Here is a 19,064-nt window from a genome sequence, read left to right as displayed (position 1 = left end):
TACACAGGTTCGTTGAGCCGAAAGAGAGCCGCGAAGCGCGTAGCCGGCTAGGAAGCCGTTGTATAGCTTCCTTGGTATGTTTACGATATAGCGCTTCCTTGCGCTCATCGCGCAAATCATTGGGAGTAGGGACATGCCGAAAAATACGGACAAGTCTCTTCATGTCGCTGTTGTGGAGCCGGCGAGTCTCCATCCTGTGTAGGAATGAAGGCATCGTGAAATGTTGTGAGATGTCTTTGTGGTTGTAATGCATTGTGGGTGCCTTGTGATAATGGTTGTGTTTGGTCTGTTGTAAACATGGAGGAATGTGGAGAGTTTAAGAACACGCACGGGACGTTTGCAATGAGACAGAGTGGTTTCATGATGCAGCGTATATTGCGAGTGATAGGGCGCGGCTGTGTAGTCTGTGAAAGTTATCAGTGTGTATATATCATAGGACAAGCGAAAGAGGAAGAAACAACTCGAACTCAATAAAGTATCAGTAGAGATACCTGCTCATATGATCTGTTGGAGTGAAAGACAGTATCGGTGAGACACTCATCAGTAAAGCAGCTAAGGCTCATTGGCACCAACGATCGAAACAACGCAACGTGAAAAGCCGTCGCTAACGAGCGAAGGTTGTAGTATTTTGAATGGGAACTCAAATTCGATGTAATCCAACCGTCCAGCAAACGCCGTCCCAGAATCGTACAGTCCGTGAATGAATGACGACAAGATACAGGCCGTATTTCAGAAATAGCAAGAGAATATGCACCAGTGATGCAATGCAGCGGATGTGATAGAACCATCCGGAAGCTATACACCCGAGACTATACATTACCTGCTGCAACAGCATGATGTTTGTTTACACATAAAAAAAAAGTACAGATTAATGTGAGCTTTCCAACCCCAGAACATTGGCTCTCCTGCCGTGCAGGTTTTGATTGACCTTGTTCGTCAAATCTTTGAAATTTGTGCCAGCCGTTGATGAGATGCTGCTAGCCTTCTTGCGCGAGATGCGAGGTGTCGATGCGCCTTGTGGCACTACACCCTCGTCCTGTGTCAGGCCCGAGGCTGCCGCGGTCGACATGGGTACTGCAGTAGCTTCGTTCTCTTTTTCTTGGTCGACCTTCTGCTGTGCTGTAAGACGAGCACGCTCGTATTTGGCAGTCACATCGCCTTTGTACATTGTGCCGCCAAGTCGGTCGAGGTATACGAAGAAGGGTTGCGAAAAGTTGGTCTTGATACCCCAGCTCTGGTGATGAATGTCGTGGTAAGCGGCATTGTTGGGGAAGATCCAGTGGATAGGGTCGTAGGGGAATGCGTAACCGCCGTGATCGAGCACTGTCTTGATGGTAGAGCCAGTGAAGAACCACATCGACTGTCGCATTGTCATGCCGGTAAGCAGATAGCTCAAGCCAGCACCCAGGGTATCGAGCGCAAACCCTTCGATCGGGTGGTTGTACAGAGCGCCGTAGGCATATGGTACATAGAGACGGTGATGCCGCGAATGAAACGTTACTGCGTGGGTTAACAAAAGTCGAAGAGCATGACACGGGTTGGAACTTACCATATAACCATCTGTTCAGGTGCATGGCACGGTGCAGCATGTACTCCCACGCGTCCATGATGACTATGGCAGCACTGAATTGGATGGCAGGTATGGCATACCAGTACGCAAAGCTAGCCACAGCCATCTCCCAAGAAGCAAAGGCAGGGACGAGAGTCTGCTCGCCCGCAACTATCGCTGTCTGCAGCAGCGCGGGGTATTTGCCACCGGTGACAACGGAAGAAAGTATCGGTTGCGAAGTAGCGACCTTGGAAGCCAGCGCGATCGGGTTGACGCCTACCGCGGACAAGACGTAAGGAACCGCGCGCTGGGCAAGTCTGAGCTTCTGCGCGTACCAAGCCACATCGTACTCGGCTTTGCCGGTTGTCGGCGCCTCGTCGATTAAAGAAAGGCTGAATGATGCGAGTATCTGGATAACTTGCTGGAGTATGACGTCGCGCAGCACTTCGTAGCGTGAAACATGGTTGCGCTTCAGAACCTCTGCTGGCGTGTGCAGCCGATACTGCGGGAAGAAGTCGTACACGTCAATGACGTGGAAAACCAGGGAGACAACCCAGTATCCGACGACAGGCAGTGCGGCTTGTATGAATGCATCAGAGACCCACGATGTGAGAGGCTGAAGGGGCTTGAGGGTGTATTCGGGAAGCGGCGGGAGGTCGTAGGACGTGATGTTTGCGCTCGCCATGGTGCGGCAGCGGTGCGCTAGGAGAGCGGATTATCGATTACAACTGTATGTATGCGAGACTGAGGAGTTGCGCAGCGCAGCCGGCGAAGACGTCGAAGGTGCAGCGTACTCGAGGCGAGATCGCGGTGCTGGGCCAGCTATGGGGTGACAAAGACGGAGCCGGAAGCCGCGGACCAAGGAAATTAGGGAGAAGGCGCGATGCGACGGACGAGTGATGTCGGTATTCGTGCTGGAGGGCGGATGGCGCGCAATTGACCAGTCGAGCTCAGAAAGGAGAGGCTGAGGTGGGCGGAGCGAGGGTTGGGTGAAAGTCGTGTGAGAGTGGTGCAGCAGCGTGCCTGTGACAGCACCAAGGCATGACGGGGGTTTACGATATACGCGCGCATCATGACATTTCGCCGCCGGGCGCCCGGGCGGGCCTAGTCGCTCAGCCACTTCCACTTCCACCCCTTGCGGTTAGCGCGCTTTTCACACCCAATTTTCGACCCCACCAATTTCTCCTTCACGCCTACAGGCCAGCGCTTCTTTTCCGCTCCAGTCTTCAACCCCTCGCCTGCCCGCCCCGACCAACCTACACTCTTTCCACACATCCCCAGACCCTACTTCCCTCTACCGCCAACATGATCATTTTCAAGGTACGTTGTGCCTGCGCTGGGTCGCTCTTGCCTGCGCCCTACCCCGCCTTCCCTGCTGCACTTGATGCTGCTTTGCGCATGCAAAGAGCCTCTTGTCTTCTCCACTAGTCGCGTAGTACTGACATCTGCCAGGACATCATCACCGGTGACGAGATCATCTCCGACTCCTACAACCTCAAGGAGATCGACGGCGTCGCCTACGAGGCCGACTGCACCAAGATCACTGTCGGAGGAGAATCATTCGGTGGGTACTGCCAAACGAGATGAAGATCTGGCAGGCTAACGACGTGTAGACACTGGTGCCAATGCTTCCGCTGAGGAGCAAGAGGAGGGAGCCGACGACCAGAAGGAGACCAAGATCGACGTCGTCTACTCTTTCCGCCTGAACGAGACCGGCTTCGACAAGAAGGGCTACCTCACATACCTCAAGGGTAAGAACGCTAGGGCAAAATCTTCCAGACCCAGGACTAACGATAGACAGGTTACATGAAGTCAGTCAAGGAGGCCCTCAAGAACAAGGGCGCCGACGAGGCTACCATCAAGGACTTTGAGAGCAAGGCCTCCGGTTTCGCCAAGAAGATCATCGGCAACTTCAAGGACTACGAGTTCTACACTGGCGAGTCCATGAACCCCGACGGTATGATCGTCCTCCTCAACTACCGCGAAGACGGTGTCACACCCTACGTTACCGTCTGGAAGCACGGTCTCGAGGAGATGAAGGTCTAAGTCCAAGAGGACTTGGCTATGGGAAAGACGAGGCTTGGTTCACGGTTCATTGAATTCACGATTACCTATTGCATGTTTGGGAAATATCCGCCATAGTGCGAAAAGCGGAATGGCACAAATCTAGACGATCTTAAGGAGCCGTACACGATACAGCATATTATTCTCTACCCATGCTACAACCTGCCCTCTAACACCTGTGATGGGGCTTGGTGGAGGCGACTATAAATGGTGAAATGTCGAGTATCAAGCAAGTCTCGCGGCGATGTCAGAATCAGTATCGGACCATATCCAGGGCTGGCACTTGAAATTTCGCCTAACTCAGCTCGGTGAAACATCTCATCGCGTGACCACGCGATACCGCGTATGTGCACAGACCATAGGTTTCATCACCTAGCAACAGCAGCCTCAGGCACACATTTAGCAATCCTCAGCCTTCCGCGACTCACCCCGCTATATCATTACGTCCTGAACCTATTCATTCTTCTTTTTTGTCGCCGCGATCCTGCCAATCTTACTGTCGCATGAAGTCCAAGGTACGAAGGAACATTGTTGCCCCGCGTCATGACGGGTAGCGGTGGTCCCGCCGTTTCGCTACCGGCAACTCCGCGCCACCGCTCTGGAGCAGCCCTCAACGAGCTGATTTGCTCGCTGGAAAGACAGTGGAACATCGGTCTTAGGCTTCGTGGTAATGGATGGTCACCAAACAAAGCCATCCCGAGCGATGCGGCCGACAAGGTCAATGCGCTTATCCAATTCCTCTTCTACAGCGCACCGACGGCGCTCGAAGAGGCGATTGAACAATTCAAGGGAGACGCCCCTAGTTTGACGCGTGAGGAGCGCTTGGAAAAGCTTCGTGAGATTCTGTCCCGTGTTAAAAAGGGTGAATTGGAGTCGAAGGGCAGGACGCCGAGGAATGAGCCGCCTAAAGTGCGGGCGACACCCTTTAGTGGTAAGTACAAACTTGCTTTTTAAGTTTCCTTCAGAACTAGCGCGTACATTTCTTCCATGACGGTAGACTATATCGGTGCATGATGGGGAACCCATATATCTTGCGGACTCTGTGATAGAGATGGTCCACGTTATGCCTTCCTCGAATTGTAATTGCTTCGTGGGTCGGACTGTCAGCATGAAGCTATTCCGTCATCATGTCAGCTACCATTCTTGATGCATATCAATGAATGCATATTGTTTGCATAAATAGTAAATCAGTCAGACTGTAGCTCATCGGGACTGGACTGGGAGAATGTCTTTGCAATAGCTAATACAAAGACAGGGGTCAAGCCTACCTCGCAAGTAACAACTAGCTTGCATGATGTTCAGCACGGCGAACATGAGTCTTGTGCTACTGCTGATCCAGGATCACCCACAGACGTTGACACCGACGATGAGACGGATCAAAAATACGAAACACCGCGATCACCGTCCCGGTCGCCGTCACCATCACCCTCTCCATCCACTAGGTTAGGACAGACGCTCTTTCAGGCAAGTAACCATGCCTCTTTACATGTCTCTAAGAAACGGCCATCTGAAAGCTCCAACCATTCCGAGAACTCGCAGAAATTGACCAAAACCTCGAAAGGGAAACAGGCTGTCAAATCCTTCAACACTTCGCCGATTCCACCACCGCAATTTGACTTCAAGAAGCCAACACCCGACATGGCTCGGTCTTTCCAATCCGTAAATTCCGTTTCATCTTCGGTCAACACCTCCTTCAACAACACCACATTCTCCTCCCAAGAGACAGCAAATACAACAAACACTTCATTCACCTCGTACGATGGCGCCATCGAGTTACAGGAGAATAGGTTCTCTAGGCCCCAATTGAAAAGGACGAGTTCGACTACAATCGGTTCTCTGGATGATGTGGAGCTTGACCAGGCTATGTTGTATCCCGGGAGCGAAGTGCGTGAGAAAGATATACAGCAAGACCTGAACGAACACTTTACTCAAGGGAGTAGCGGTCAGAACAGATCTACTTATGGCTCTGTTGATGAGACTGGTCTTCTTGAAGCATCTTTCGAGGTTGAAGAGAAGGAGACCGACCCGCGAGTAATCCCACATGACAAGATGGAAAGTTCCAGACCACCCGCCGTTGTTGACAATCGCCATGGGCAATCCCGTGCATCATCGACGCCACGGTTTCGATCTAACGGAGTTCCAAACGGTCAAGAGAAATCGCCGGCTGCTGTGCAATCTCCCTCGAAGATACCACACGAGATTCGCGATCTACCTACCCAAAATCTCTTCGTGGACGCGCTCCCACCAGGGCTAGAACATATCCCATACCATATCTTGTTCATCTGCGAACGTCTAGCGATAGACCACTCAATCTCAATCTTGGACCTGGTAAGCGGTATGGATATCGCTACTGTATCTTCCGATGCAGAGGCGTTTTGGTCTTTCATTGACGAACATCGGAAAATACCGCGTATGAAGCTGCGGGAGTCAAACCGTCTCTGGCAAGCTGCGAAACGCGACTTTGATGGGTTCACTTTCAGAGGACACATCAATCTCAGCCCCAAACGCACTGGCCCGATTCTAAACCTTACATTGTTACCGGTACAATCGGATCGATCATGCCGACTAGAGCGAATGTTTGGCTCCGACCGATTTCTCTACTTATACACGCCAGTCTTCGACTTCTCCGAAACAAATCGTTTCACGGGTGAGCGGCTTCAACAAATTTGCAATCAATTTCAAGCGTGGCTACTCACAGAACACCACTTCTTGAACCGCAAGTGGAGAGTCTTCCATGTTGAAGATGTGAAGAAGCCCAAGACCGCTCGACCCAAGGACATGGTCTATGACAAAAGAATCGTGCTGTTCGCCACCGAAGGATGTGGAATTGAGCAACCCTATTCAGTGGGCCAAATGCTCGATCGATTCCTACCATTCCACATCAACAGACACCAAAGCTTTTGCAAAGCCTTCGCTCGTATTGAACTGGGGCTTTCTCGAACCACCCCTACGTTGTGCTTTGAGACGTCACAAATCATCCACGTGGATGACGACTTGGCCACAAACGATCCGGAGGACACTATGTACAATGACTCGGACTTAGAGTGGCAGGCGATTCCGGATGGCTCGGTCATGAACGATGGATGCTCAGTTATCTCCGTTGGCGCTGCATTAGCCATATGGCAGCTATACAAGAAAACAACCGGGATGAAGGGACCTTTGCCCAGTACATTCCAGGGACGCATTGGCGGAGCCAAGGGACTTTGGATGATTAGCGCGGAATCCTACACCAAAGATCCGGAGCATCTCAAGCACTGGATCAAGATCAACAGGAGTCAGTGGAAGTTTCATCCACCCGCCGACGATTTAATGCATCATCATCGAACGTTTGAGGTCTCCAACTTCAGTTCTCCGCCTTCACAGTCGGAATTGCATATATTGTATATACCCATTCTGGCCGATCGAGGCGTGAAGAAAGAAGTTATTGCTAGTCTCATGGAAGAGCGACTCGAAAGCGAACGCGAGAAGCTGCTACATTTACTACCAGATCCAGTCAAGGTCTACGAATGGGTTCATCAGAACGGTACGAAGACTCAGGCTGAACCTGACTGGCAAGCTGCACTGCCGGTATCCTTAGAGGAAAAGTTGAAGTTCTTGCTCGAGGCGGGCTTCGTACCTACCAAGTTTCCCTACCTTGCCAGAAGTCTCGAACGCTTTATCCAGACAAAGCATGTCTTCCAAGAATCCAAGCTACGTGTGCCTCTCGCAAAGTCCGCGTACTTTTATGGAATAGCAGATCCTTTTGGAGTCTTAGAACCAGGAGAGATTCAAGTACAGTTCTCTTCCTCATTTGTCGACGAGGATACCGATGAAAAGTACCTCTGCCTTAGGGACATGGAAGCTCTCGTCACTCGTCAGCCTGCCTGTCGCCGCTCGGATATCCAAAAAGTCCGCACGGTCATACGACCTGAACTGTCGCATCTGGTCGACGTAGTGGTCTTTCCTTGCAAAGGCCGGTTCCCACTAGCTGGGAAGCTACAAGGCGGCGATTACGATGGTGATATGTTTTGGATTTGTTGGGAACCTAAACTTGTGCGCCCTTTTCTGAACGCTCCAGCGCCAATGACTACACCCAAGCCTGCGAAATACGGCATAGAGACACGGACTGAGAAGCTCGAAGATATCATGAACACCAGCGAACCTGAACAAGTGGACAACTTCCTCAGTAAAGCTTTCGAGTTTCGTAACAACTCATCGCTGCTTGGTCTAGTCACCACTTTCGCAGAGAAACAAGCATACACCGAAAACCGCATTCATTCTCAGATACTTGAACGACTGTACGATATGCATGACTTGCTAGTCGATGCGTCTAAACAGGGCTACGTATTTACGCAGACGAAGTTTGATAAGTATGTAGCCAACTTGAAACCAAGACAGCCGCGATATAAGGAAGAGATGAAAAAGTGCGCCAGCAAGGGGGACTCAGCAGGTGTTGAGAAAATCCGTAAAGCAGATCGGCGAGTTCGATCCAACCATATAGTCGATTACCTCTACTTCGACATCGTAAGAGCACACAACATCGAGACAATGAGTCGAGTCAGGTCCGTTCTCTCGGAAGCTATTGAGCTAGACGACGCGCTTTTGTATCCAATCGATCACCTCGCCAAGAAGGGATCGGAGACTATTAAGCAAGAAATCCTCTCTCTGACAAGAAAGCTGGACGACGTCAATTGTACTTGGAATTCCGGCTGGCATGGTGATGTGAGCACGACGGAGCGGCTAAACGCTGTTGTAAACAACTGCTACCAGAAGTTCCAGGCTATACAGCCCGAATACCCGGACGACACTGATATCCGGCCTCTGCTTGATGACTACCTTACGCCTGGTTCATGCATGTGGGACACCATCAAAGCATCTGCATTATATGCACAATTCAAGAGGCCGGAGAAATCCAGTTTCGTTCTGAAAATGGCAGGACGAGAGCTTGTGAGTCTCAAGGCCAACAGCTCTGAGAAATCCAGAGCTATAGTCTCGTCTATACGCATGAACATGAAGCCAAAACCAATCAAGGCACAGGTCCAGTACGAAGAGGAAGAGGAAGACGACTTTCAGACCGCGCTCGAGGAGCTCACCTTGTAGTTGCCTCCAGGTCGTACGGAAACGGTGTTTATCTTACGACGCTTTCACGTATCGGCTACCTCTCACTTTGGCACCATACACACATTATTCGCGCAGGATCATTACAGTTATTTGGGTGTTCAGGAGCGCTTATACAATCATTTCGACAGGGTCTTGATCTTTCCACCAGTGTTCGATCCACTGTATTTACTCATTGGGTACTCGAAACATCATTGCACCATCCATGGTTGCCGTTGCAATACCATGTACAAATCAACGTCTCTGGAGTCAGTCCAAGAGTCTCACTGAGCCATTCATAGCCACATCTTTTTAGATGGTGGCACAAACGTAGTATTAGGAGGAGGAGGACGAAGAAGGAAGGAAAATGAAGACATTCCGGTTGAGAGTCTGAAGAGATGTATAGAGGGGGTTAGAAGATGGAAGTGGAGGTATAATTCGGGGTCTGCTCCATGTCACTCATTTGTCTCTCTTCCGATGATCGTAGCTCCAAGCCAGTTCATTGTGATTTCGCTCCTTGCTCACAATTCGGTGCTTTTTATACTCTTCTACTCGATCGTCATATGCATAGCTCTAAATGATATAGACCTACACGTGATGAATATGCAGAAGCGCACGCATCAACCAGTGCTTGTCGCTTTGAGCAATAATTGGGTATCTTTAAAAACATCCACGACTCTCCAGTACATCTTTAGCACACGGCTCACCCCATCGTAGGAGCAGCTGCTGCAGCCTTGATCTTCAGATTCCTCCTCTCTTCTTCTCTCCGCGCTTCCACACCAGCCAAAAACTCCATACGACCCAGATAGGCTTCCTTGGTCTTTCCATGTGTATCCAATTCCTCTGCGATGCCCTCTTTGTCCACGAAGCCTGTCCAGTCCATGCGCGATTTGTCCACGACATTGAGCTTCTGCGCCTTCTCGACCTTCTTCGCGACCGATATGTCTGTTTCTGGCGGAATTTCTTGCTCGCGTTGTAGATCGGCAGCGGCGGCACGGGGCCAGAAAAGTTGGTGTTCGGGTGCGAGGGCGCGGACGTAGCCTGTAGGGTTGGGGTCGAATCGGGATGGACGGCGGAGGGGGCGACGGATCTTGGGTCCACTAGACTCGGAGGGATCTTTGGGGGACTCTGTCGTGGGTATTGTTGCTGCGGACGCATCGAGTGTCTTCCATCCATCTTTGAGGTATTTGTCGAGCTGCGAGCGTGGAACTTGCTTCTCCTCGGTCGTGTCCTGCCCAGCGAAGGTGAAGACTTTCTTGATCATGAGCTGTTCTTCCTCTTCCGCTGATACTGGGATGTTGGCTACGGGCACGTGATTTTGTTGTGCAGCTGATTCATGTGATGCTGTGGAATCCAAAGGCTTCAGAGGCGCTGCTGTCATTTGGGCCCATAGCGCATCGACATCTACAGTTGCGCCCTCGGTCCTTGCAAGCGGTCTCCGTTCTTTTCCCTCAATCCTCCGTTGCGCCCGTGTTTTGACAAGTCCACCCTCCCCGCCTTCATCATCTGATATGATCAGCTCGTCTGCATCATCGTTGCCGCCTTTCTTCCCCTTCTTCTTCGCCCGCTTCTTCCGCGCAGCTTGTATTGTCACTTCGTCTCCAGAATCAAGGTCTTCGTCGGCGGGCGCTTTCCGCTTGCCCTTGCGCTGTGTGGGTTCTATCGTGACATGGTCTTCGTCTTCGGAACTGGATGCCTCTTCGGGAGGCGCGGCTTCGGGGTTGAAGTCCTCATCGGACGACTCGTGGTACTTCTCGTCGACGTTCTCGAGGTCTTCGTCGCCATAAGTGTGTGGCATGGTAAAGTGGGTATTGAGTCGGAGGCCTGGGATCGCGTCGCGCAAGCCAAAACGAAGATGCGCCAGATCGACGGCCAAGGCCAATGGGGTCTAGCGTGGCGCAAGGGCGAGCTCCAGACATCTGGAAGTTCATACGTCAGTGACGTGGGCGGGGAGGCAGGCGCGTTCCAGATCAAAACAAGCGAGCCATGCCTCCAGCTGGGCTGGCTTGCTTCTGTCTCCTCAACCTCACTGTCGCTGTCGCGTAATGCGCATTTGGTTCTATCACTGATCGCATCACCCCAGCCAACATCATGGCGCCAGTCGATACAGTCGCATCTACGCGCAGCAACTCACTCCCCATCGCTATCTTCGGCGGCCAAGTGCTCCTCGTTACAGTCCTCACAGCTCGTGTACTTCTCACTACTCGACGCGCCGCCAAATCTCAGCCACCATCAACGCGCACGCGCTCACAAGACTCGGCTCGCCGCCGCCATGCCGTCACCTTCTCCATCATTGCGCTTCTCTCACTACTCTCCGTCGGCAGCTTTGCCTTCCTCTGGCGCGCTATCTCCTACGTGCGATGGGCTGGAGAGAATACACATGACATTCCAGGTAGTCTCTGGAGTGGCTGGTATGGCACTGGCGAGGAAGGGAGATGGTATCTAGCCGACTGGATCGCGGACATCGATCTCGTGCGCGAGTTTGACAAAGTTGGAATAATGAAACCGGAGGGGTTTCTGTATACTAGCCAGTATTTCGTTGGACTGATCGCAAGCTCCATATTCATGGGCGCTGAAGGTATGTGCAATGCGATCGACGCAGGTTCTCCAAGTCCCTCACTGACTGGTCATCTTTAGGCCGCAGGCGCAATCTTTCCAACACAACCATTGCGTCGTTCGTACTACTGAGCTCTATTGGAAGCTTAGGGTACTCTTTGAGCTTGTTCTTCATCACCATCTTGTATACGCCTTTGACCATACACCACGATGATACCCCGTTACACGACGCGCTGTTCACACCATATGCTTTCGTATACGACACTGGCATCGTTGCGTCGCTCATTACTCTGAATCTCTTTCCACAACTAGTCTCCGAGTTCGGCGACAAGAGCATGATGCGACTCGGATACCTGGCCATGCCACTTGCCTTTGCATTTGCGCCACAGTTGGTTCCCTACGCACTGGGTCATCAGCATACGTCTAAAGCAGCGGCTCATAGATCATACGTCAAAGTCTTCCACGCGCTATCAATTGCCTCTATCCTCGTATACTGGCGTGTGTGGACTACTCTGGTGTACGTCAACAGACCTGCCCAGCGCTCCCACGTTTGGGATCTCTTCGCGAATTCTATTGCTAAGAGCGATTCGGCGAATGCAAACAGGCTTCTCGCAAGTATCAGCAACGCGGGCCAAGCTCTCAAGCACATCAGCATGCACCCGGCTATCAGTGTCACCAGCCTCGACGTCCTCTTTGCTGCCATCAGCTTGCTGACGTGGACTTTCACGCGCGATCTAGATGTGCATGCGATCCTAGAAAGCAGCATACTTTCTTTTCTCGTTCCCACCCATGAGAAGCACGTCACATTCAAGCAAGACCTGGCAAGAGTGATGGAGCATGCGAGCGAGCCCTCGTCCCCAATAGAGCCTCTTACGCCGAGGAAGCCTGGGCACCCGGCAAAGAAGGCTGACGTAAATGGTACATCCACTTCCGCATCCACGAGTGCGTCTCTCAGACGCAGCACACGAGGGAAAGCGCGCACTTCAGATGTGGATTCTGACGCAGGCTCATTTGCTGGTGACCCTGATGCTACATACCAACCAACAGAGCAGACCAAGCGCGCTATACAGGGAATGGAGTCAGACGGCTCCGCGCCTGAGGGCGATCTAGTTCACGCGGGAGAGTCGACTGCACTAGCTATGTTTCTTGTCTTCTTCGGTGGACTGGGTCAATTAGCTGCGGGTACGCTGGGTGCCGAGGTGACAGGACCGCGAGACTGAGGCGGTTGAGTGTATTGTACTTCAGATCGCCCGAGTAACGAACGGGAATTATTTTCTTATTGGAAACCTGAAGAGTACGCAATCTATGAGCTGTTTAGGGTAGGCGTACAGGGCCTTTGGTGTACGGGAACAAGGATGGATGGGAATAGCGGCTTTGGCTTTTGATTTTGGATACCCCGGGTGCGCCGGAGCGTCGGGTCGTTTTGATATTGCTTTTTTGGAATACAGTGTTTGCAGGGATATAATGTACATTTTGTGCGAAGTCATCAAGTTGACGAGCAGAGTGACGATAACGCGCATGTTGACATGTCCTACTGACTGGACTCCTACACGTGTGCGACGTCCATCTGACAGTAAAGGGGCACACAGCGCTGTATCAATGACGTTCGGAAATAGTCTCTGCTACGCTGTGTAACCTTGCTGCCGCGGATAACAAATCCTTGTCCCCCATGCGGCGTTGATATCGTCAGCTTGACTCAGGTAAGGTTGGGCTGACGGAGGTTGACTTCGGCACAACACTAATCGGGTAACTGTCCCAAGCCACAAAATACCAAGGCGTTCGCTCTTCATCGAAGTTGGGCTGGTGTTGGAGAGCTGGGACGAGGACAGAATGGTGGTGCCTGAAGATCTTCCCTTGTTACCGTAAGCGAACGTGGCCTGCACGCGACCAACCGCCTCCTCACAATGACACTCTCCGTCTTCTACGACGGTTCCAGATGCTTCAGCGTCGTGCCACTGCGGCTATTTATCAGCAGCACTGACTTGTCTCCGACCCGGCCTCGAAACGTGTTACAGTGACGCTCTGGTGCCCGACGACTGGGCGCGCGCGGAGAGCCATCCTTGCCGACCCGGCTTCTTCGGCTGCTGGCTGCCAACAGAGAGTGGTTGCGAGCAGTGAAATTGCAGGGCGGGCATCCTGTCAGAGGGCAATCCAAGCACTCCTGGAAGAGTTGTAGTACTCCCGAGCGTTTGGCTGAAGGCGTGATTCGGGTTGGGCGTCGGCTCATCAGCAAGGACAGCGGTTCTGGGGCAGTGGCAGGCTCGGGCCTAAAGACCATCACCACCGTGCGCAACGCAAAGACGCTACACTACCACTGAACAACCATGGAGGTAAGCCCAGATTCCTTCTTTTACTCCTTTGCTTTCCCCACGTGTATCGTCGTCTTCCCTATCTAGCTAGATTACTGGCAAAGCCCCGGCGGTTGCGTCGCGACTTCCTCAGCCCTATGTACGTCTGCACCATGGCCTGAGCTCCCTGGGTGCCTTCCGCTCGGTGTCGACTGCCTTGCGCGCATCACCGACTGTTGTTGTAGAACATCACGGGGGCTCCTGATTGACTCGTCGCTTCTCTGCCACCTCTCCTTTGCATGTACCGCCCGTCCTCGTGGCCTCTCCCTGCTGGTCTCGTACCACACGTTGTCGCAGCGTGCCTGTCACTTCCCCACGAGAGTAGCACGCTTCACTGCGCAGATGCCTGCCAGCTGAAGGGCGATAGGAAGGGCCGGCTCTCTGTTTTCTGTCTTTTCTCGGCGCGGCGCTTTCTTCACCCACGATACCCAATTTTCTCTTAGTTCTGCGACTTCTGCTCTTAGCGATATACCCTGTACCACTAAGCACCACCATGGAGAGCCGCTTTCTTTCACACCGCCCTTCAGCAACCTTCGATGCTGCTCGCGACATTGTTCGAGACGATGGCGCTGAGGAGAGGCGGACATCCGCTAGCTCATCTTTACTCAGACCAAGTGCTCAATTGACCATGGACCGTTTTCTGCAGGATCTATCAAACGCAGAGCAGCCACCTGTTGACTTTGCGCCGCAGTATCACACTGGTCGCGTCCCCAATAGCAAGGCGGGAGATGGCAAGCCGCGGTTGCTGCTCATGGGCCAGAGAAGGTGAGATCCGTCAAGGTCAGCGTGTTGAGCGCGCTAACAAATCCATCTGCAGGAGCGGCAAGTCTTCGATATCAAGTGTCGTCTTTCACAAGCTGCCGCCAAGTGAGACGCTGTACCTCGAAACGACGTACAGGATAAAGAAAGAGTCCATGCAGTACGTTAATCACCAAGTGTACGCATACATGGCTGACTAATAACGCTAGCTCGTTCATGGACTTTCAAGTCTGGGATCTGCCAGGTCATCTGGACTACTTCGATCCAGCTTTCGATACCGACAACATCTTCGAGGAGATTGGAGCTCTGATATGGGTTATCGATGCCCAAGATGAGTATCTCGATGCAATTGCGCGACTGAACATGACCATCCTCAACCTTCAGCAATCATACCCCAACATCAACGTGGAAGTCTTCGTGCACAAGGTCGACGGTCTTTCAGATGACTTCCGCGGTGACACTTTCCGCGACATCATTCAGCGCGTGCAAGACGAACTATCGGATCACGGCTATGAGCAGGCGCCCATATCTTTCTACCAGACTTCCATCTACGACCATTCCATCTTTGAAGCCTTTAGCAAGGTGATCCAGAAGCTCATCCCACAGCTTCCCACCCTCGAAGCGCTGCTCAACAACTTGTGTGGTGCCTGTAACATCGAGAAAGCCTACCTCTTCGACATCATGAGCAAGATCTACATCGCAACAGATACAAGCCCGACCGATATTGGCAGCTATGAGATATGCTCCGACTACATTGATGTAGTCATCGATGTTAGTGAGATCTATGGCTGGGATCGACCCGATGAGGGCGAGGATGAGAGTGAGACTGGTAACAACGATGCCGAGAGTCTAATCACCATGGAGAAGAAGAACAGCAGATATCTCTACTTGCGGGAAATTAACAAGTAAGCAGACTACCTGCATGGTTATGGAATCGTGAGTGTACTAACGATGGATACAGGTATCTCGCTCTAGTATGTATCATGGGTCAGGATAATCCAGCGGAAAAGAAAGCCATCATCGACTACAACGTCGGCGTCTTCCAAGCAGGACTCAAAAAGGTCTTCCCCAAGAGCGACAGAGAAGCGCAAGTCGAGATCCGCGATATTCACGACGGCGCTGAATGAGTGATTGGGGTGATGCTCATTAAATGAGGAAAGACCACTGAACGATTTAATACCTTAAGAAGCGGGAAACGCCACGATCTCTACATCATGCAAATCACACAACTAGTGGAGAGAAGATGGAAGATGGACGTTGTATATACACATACGAAAGGAGGGTTGTATTACTACAAAAGTGAAACATTCGCATGACACCTGCGATATCGTACAGTAGCCAGGTTACAGAAATTTGCATATTGACTCTACGAGTTATGCGATTCCAAGTCTTTCATGCCGATCTCATCCATTGCAAGTTGTCCAAAAGTGATAGTCCAGTAGTAGCGTCTTGGCCAAGATCGCCAATGACATCAGTCTGAAAGTGGCCAATCATCGGAACCGAGATTGTGGTACTTCCCGACAGCAGCACCTCGGAACGCGCAGGCGAAAGCAATCTATTCTCCGCATCGCGCATCCGACGGTTCCTGGCTTGCGGACACGTCTCCGAATACTTTCTTCGGCGGCTAGTTAGGGTTGTGCCTCGGTATCTGAGTGACGTTGACGCGGGAGTACCACACTTTGAGCTGCGTAACTGTTGGATGAACAGGTATGAACGTCTCCGAGCAACTCTCGCTATATGTAGACTGACCACGCAAATAAAGCAGTGCATCTGAACGCATTACCGTCACTACCACCGCCATAATGTCCTCATCACAGCGATACCGCCGTGCTGCGAAAGAGGAGCCCACAGACACGAACACGTCTTCTATTCCTCCGACCTCCTCGGGCGCTCAAGAGAAAGCAGAGCTTAAGAAAGCCGTCAAGGAGCAAGCCGCTGCGACGTCAAATGGATTATCCGTGCTGGACATACTGCGCATACTAGGTGGCGTCCTCCTATTGAGTTGCGGGCTGAGCTATCTGAGTACAAGTGGAGAAAGTATGACATGGGGATATAATGCATGGTGGACCAGAGCTCGAGAGTGGAAGAGCCTCATGGTAAGTTTCTCTTTCACATTCCAACAAGCTCTCGTAGCTAACATGACACGTAGCAAGGAGAACTCACCCTAACCGATGCTGAATTGGCTCTATATGACGGCAGCGACCCCTCGAAACCGATCTACCTCGCTCTAAACGGTACAATCTACGACGTTTCCATTTCGCCTACGACCTACGGACCCGGCGGCTCATACCACTTCTTCGCGGGCAAAGACGCAGCGCGCGCGTTCTTGACTGGTTGTTTCGCCGAAGACACTGTGCCCGACCTACGGGGCGTAGAGGAAATGTTTATACCCGTTGAGCCCGAAGAGAAAGCCGGTCTGACACCGGAAGAAAGAGAGGTGGAGATGGAAAAGGCGCGGAAGAGGAAACCATTGAGCAAGGGAGAACTGAAGAATAGGCGTGCACAGGAACTCAAGAGCGCCAGAAAACAGATGTCCGCTGGTCTGGAGGGCTGGCATATGTTGTTCCGTGGAGACAAGGGTAAGCCGTATAGGCGGGTAGGCTATGTCAAGAGGGAACCTGGATGGCAGGACAAAATGCCTAAGAGGGGCTTGTGCGAGCAGGCCGAAAAGGGCAGGCCGGTTCGGAAATATGAACAATAGGTCGAGCTTCCCTCGGCATACTGTCCTGGCCTTCCAGGCGTATATCCATTGTATATACGCACAAACTTGATGCCCGCGTCCCCAGCCTTCCTACTGTAAATCATGTCTAATAACTATTCTCACACTCGAATCTTCTCCTTCACTTGCGCGGCAAGTAAATATAGCTATGCTGCAATGAAGTATGTCCTTCTCAACCGACGCAATTTGTGAGGCATCTGATGGGCCCATGTGGCCAATCTATCCCAACAAAATACCGGTATATATTTGAGTCACACCGTCGCGTGACTTCTTGCAACTTGAGAGATCGAGCCTTCCATACTACAAGCGAAATGATGTGATCCAAAACGCAGAGCAGGCAGGAAGGGATAGCTATACTATACCAGAGGTTCTGACTTCCACAAGCGTATAAGGAACGAACGTGGCATGCCTGACACTGGATGAGATAGAGTTCTAGTTTTCCAACCAGTCCAGATCAAGAGCCCATTCCTCCGCCTCCGTGTACTCTTACTATTATCTAAGATCGGGACGAAATAGGAAGTGTGTAGTAGGAGAACGTGCCGCCTCAGACAGTATACGGGCCTAAATCAAAGAAACGCGGCATGGATTAAATCCATCTTCACAGACCGATGGTACATGTCCGCAAGTTGATCAATACGTGCTCGCGCTCTGACCGGACATATCCTTGTGAGCAGTCATAGCAAGCACGAGGTGTAAGCAAGACAGAGACCTGTCGTCGGTACGTCTCTAGGGGAAAGAGCAGAGTGCTATGGCAATTTCAAGCTGGAGAGTAAAAGCGGTGGAATTCGCGATTGACATGACGCCAGACATCAGCGCTAGTATGCTTGCAAAAGCCAGAACAAGGGGAGGGGACACGAGGGCTGCAAGTATTAACAAAACCAAGACAAGGACAGTGGTACGAATGAACACTCTGTAGTGTGGACTCAACATTAGCACACGAGCGCTTTCACTAATAGCAAGGTCAAGTTGGGTGGTGGTGTTTCGGAAGTCTTTTCATTCAGTACATAACCGACACCTCCAATGGACCCTAGGTGCTGTACCCGAGCCCGTTCCTCTCATTTCATGTCCGCTATGAAGCATGCATCCCAATGTAGTATGACCCGTTCATTTCATGAAGATCATTTCATGAAGACGCCGATTGGTAATGGAAAGAGGAATGCCGTTAAAAAGCCGAAAGAGGTATCCGAGATTCGCATTTACGTTCGTTTAATTGTCGGTTGCGTAAGGCTTACTCGGCGGCGCCGACAGCTCGTGCTGCAGTGTGTTAGTGAACGCTCATACGATCTCCAAATATTTCAAGGTTTCGTAACACGTGGATCTTTGGAAATGCATTTGTGGGGACATACTGTAGATGCTGAGCTTGGAGTGTCCGACAACCTTCTTGATCTGACCGTTGGCCTCAAGGTCGTTAAGAGCTTGACGCGCGAGCGAACCGTTGATCTTCAAGCGATCGACGAGAGTGGCAACGGTGATGAGGCGGTAGGACTGGACATCCTTCTGGAGCTTGTCGTTGGTCTGCTTGTCGAGAACGACAGCGTGCTGGGCCTTGTCCTTGACTGCTTATGTGTTAGTGGCAAATCGACTCTGGAGTCATGTTGAAGTGCGCGATGGTGAAACAGGGTTGCGGGAGTATCAATAAGGCTTTCGAGCGTTTCCGACGTGTTCGCGAGGTGTATAATTATGCTGAAGGTGTGCAGTGCTGGATCACGTACCCTTGCCCTTGGACCACTTCTTCTTCTGCTTCTTGCCTCCAGTTGCTGCAGGTGCCTGTCTAACGGTCAGCGCCAACAATCTTCGTTTTCGGAATCTCGACCGCGCATTAGACGTACCATTTTGTCGGTTGTTGTGTGGTTGCTGAGGAGAGACGGTCGAACTCAGGTCAATTTCGACTTGCTCGGGGGCGGAGAAGGTGCGCTTTCTTGGCGCGCTAACCAAGCGAGCTACGTCCCCACGTGATCAATCACTCCACCGTCCGACCTACTCGAGATAATGT

At 51.7% G+C, this 19,064-nt stretch overlaps 8 protein-coding genes across 8 annotated transcripts; 5 read left to right on the top strand and 3 right to left on the bottom strand.

Annotated features, from left to right (window-relative positions):
• Positions 1 to 868: 868 nt before the first annotated feature.
• J4E85_004434 (uncharacterized protein) lies at positions 869 to 2,234 on the bottom strand (the record flags this gene model as incomplete). The annotated part of the gene is made up of 2 exons (XM_051468690.1): positions 869 to 1,500; positions 1,550 to 2,234. 2 exons carry the CDS (start codon positions 2,232 to 2,234, stop codon positions 869 to 871), a joined length of 1,317 nt encoding a protein of 438 aa, XP_051326905.1.
• A 620-nt stretch (positions 2,235 to 2,854) lies between these two features.
• Positions 2,855 to 3,595, top strand: J4E85_004433 (uncharacterized protein; the record flags this gene model as incomplete). Its single annotated transcript, XM_051468689.1, has 4 exons — positions 2,855 to 2,869; positions 3,002 to 3,113; positions 3,163 to 3,300; positions 3,351 to 3,595. 4 exons carry the CDS (start codon positions 2,855 to 2,857, stop codon positions 3,593 to 3,595), a joined length of 510 nt encoding a protein of 169 aa, XP_051326904.1.
• A 561-nt stretch (positions 3,596 to 4,156) lies between these two features.
• Positions 4,157 to 8,692, top strand: J4E85_004432 (uncharacterized protein; the record flags this gene model as incomplete). The annotated part of the gene is made up of 2 exons (XM_051468688.1): positions 4,157 to 4,544; positions 4,953 to 8,692. The coding sequence occupies 2 exons, from the start codon at positions 4,157 to 4,159 to the stop codon at positions 8,690 to 8,692; spliced, it is 4,128 nt and encodes a 1,375-aa protein (XP_051326903.1).
• Positions 8,693 to 9,392: 700 nt separating this feature from the next.
• J4E85_004431 (uncharacterized protein) lies at positions 9,393 to 10,487 on the bottom strand (the record flags this gene model as incomplete). The annotated part of the gene is made up of 1 exon (XM_051468687.1): positions 9,393 to 10,487. The coding sequence occupies one exon, from the start codon at positions 10,485 to 10,487 to the stop codon at positions 9,393 to 9,395; it is 1,095 nt and encodes a 364-aa protein (XP_051326902.1).
• Positions 10,488 to 10,780: 293 nt separating this feature from the next.
• J4E85_004430 (uncharacterized protein) lies at positions 10,781 to 12,465 on the top strand (the record flags this gene model as incomplete). Its single annotated transcript, XM_051468686.1, has 2 exons — positions 10,781 to 11,267; positions 11,327 to 12,465. 2 exons carry the CDS (start codon positions 10,781 to 10,783, stop codon positions 12,463 to 12,465), a joined length of 1,626 nt encoding a protein of 541 aa, XP_051326901.1.
• A 1,621-nt stretch (positions 12,466 to 14,086) lies between these two features.
• On the top strand, positions 14,087 to 15,479 carry J4E85_004429 (uncharacterized protein; the record flags this gene model as incomplete). The annotated part of the gene is made up of 4 exons (XM_051468685.1): positions 14,087 to 14,358; positions 14,411 to 14,512; positions 14,562 to 15,257; positions 15,314 to 15,479. The coding sequence occupies 4 exons, from the start codon at positions 14,087 to 14,089 to the stop codon at positions 15,477 to 15,479; spliced, it is 1,236 nt and encodes a 411-aa protein (XP_051326900.1).
• Positions 15,480 to 16,154: 675 nt separating this feature from the next.
• On the top strand, positions 16,155 to 17,053 carry J4E85_004428 (uncharacterized protein; the record flags this gene model as incomplete). Its single annotated transcript, XM_051468684.1, has 2 exons — positions 16,155 to 16,448; positions 16,502 to 17,053. The coding sequence occupies 2 exons, from the start codon at positions 16,155 to 16,157 to the stop codon at positions 17,051 to 17,053; spliced, it is 846 nt and encodes a 281-aa protein (XP_051326899.1).
• Positions 17,054 to 18,299: 1,246 nt separating this feature from the next.
• On the bottom strand, positions 18,300 to 18,903 carry RPS25 (40S ribosomal protein S25; the record flags this gene model as incomplete). The annotated part of the gene is made up of 4 exons (XM_051468683.1): positions 18,300 to 18,325; positions 18,418 to 18,627; positions 18,784 to 18,838; positions 18,901 to 18,903. 4 exons carry the CDS (start codon positions 18,901 to 18,903, stop codon positions 18,300 to 18,302), a joined length of 294 nt encoding a protein of 97 aa, XP_051326898.1.
• Positions 18,904 to 19,064: the final 161 nt, after the last annotated feature.

The sequence above is a fragment of the Alternaria conjuncta genome (genome assembly GCF_024043145.1).
Source record: "Alternaria conjuncta strain BMP 0040 chromosome Unknown scaffold_6, whole genome shotgun sequence".
Classification (NCBI taxonomy): domain Eukaryota; kingdom Fungi; phylum Ascomycota; class Dothideomycetes; order Pleosporales; family Pleosporaceae; genus Alternaria; species Alternaria conjuncta.
This window is presented reverse-complemented; position numbering and strand designations above follow the sequence as displayed.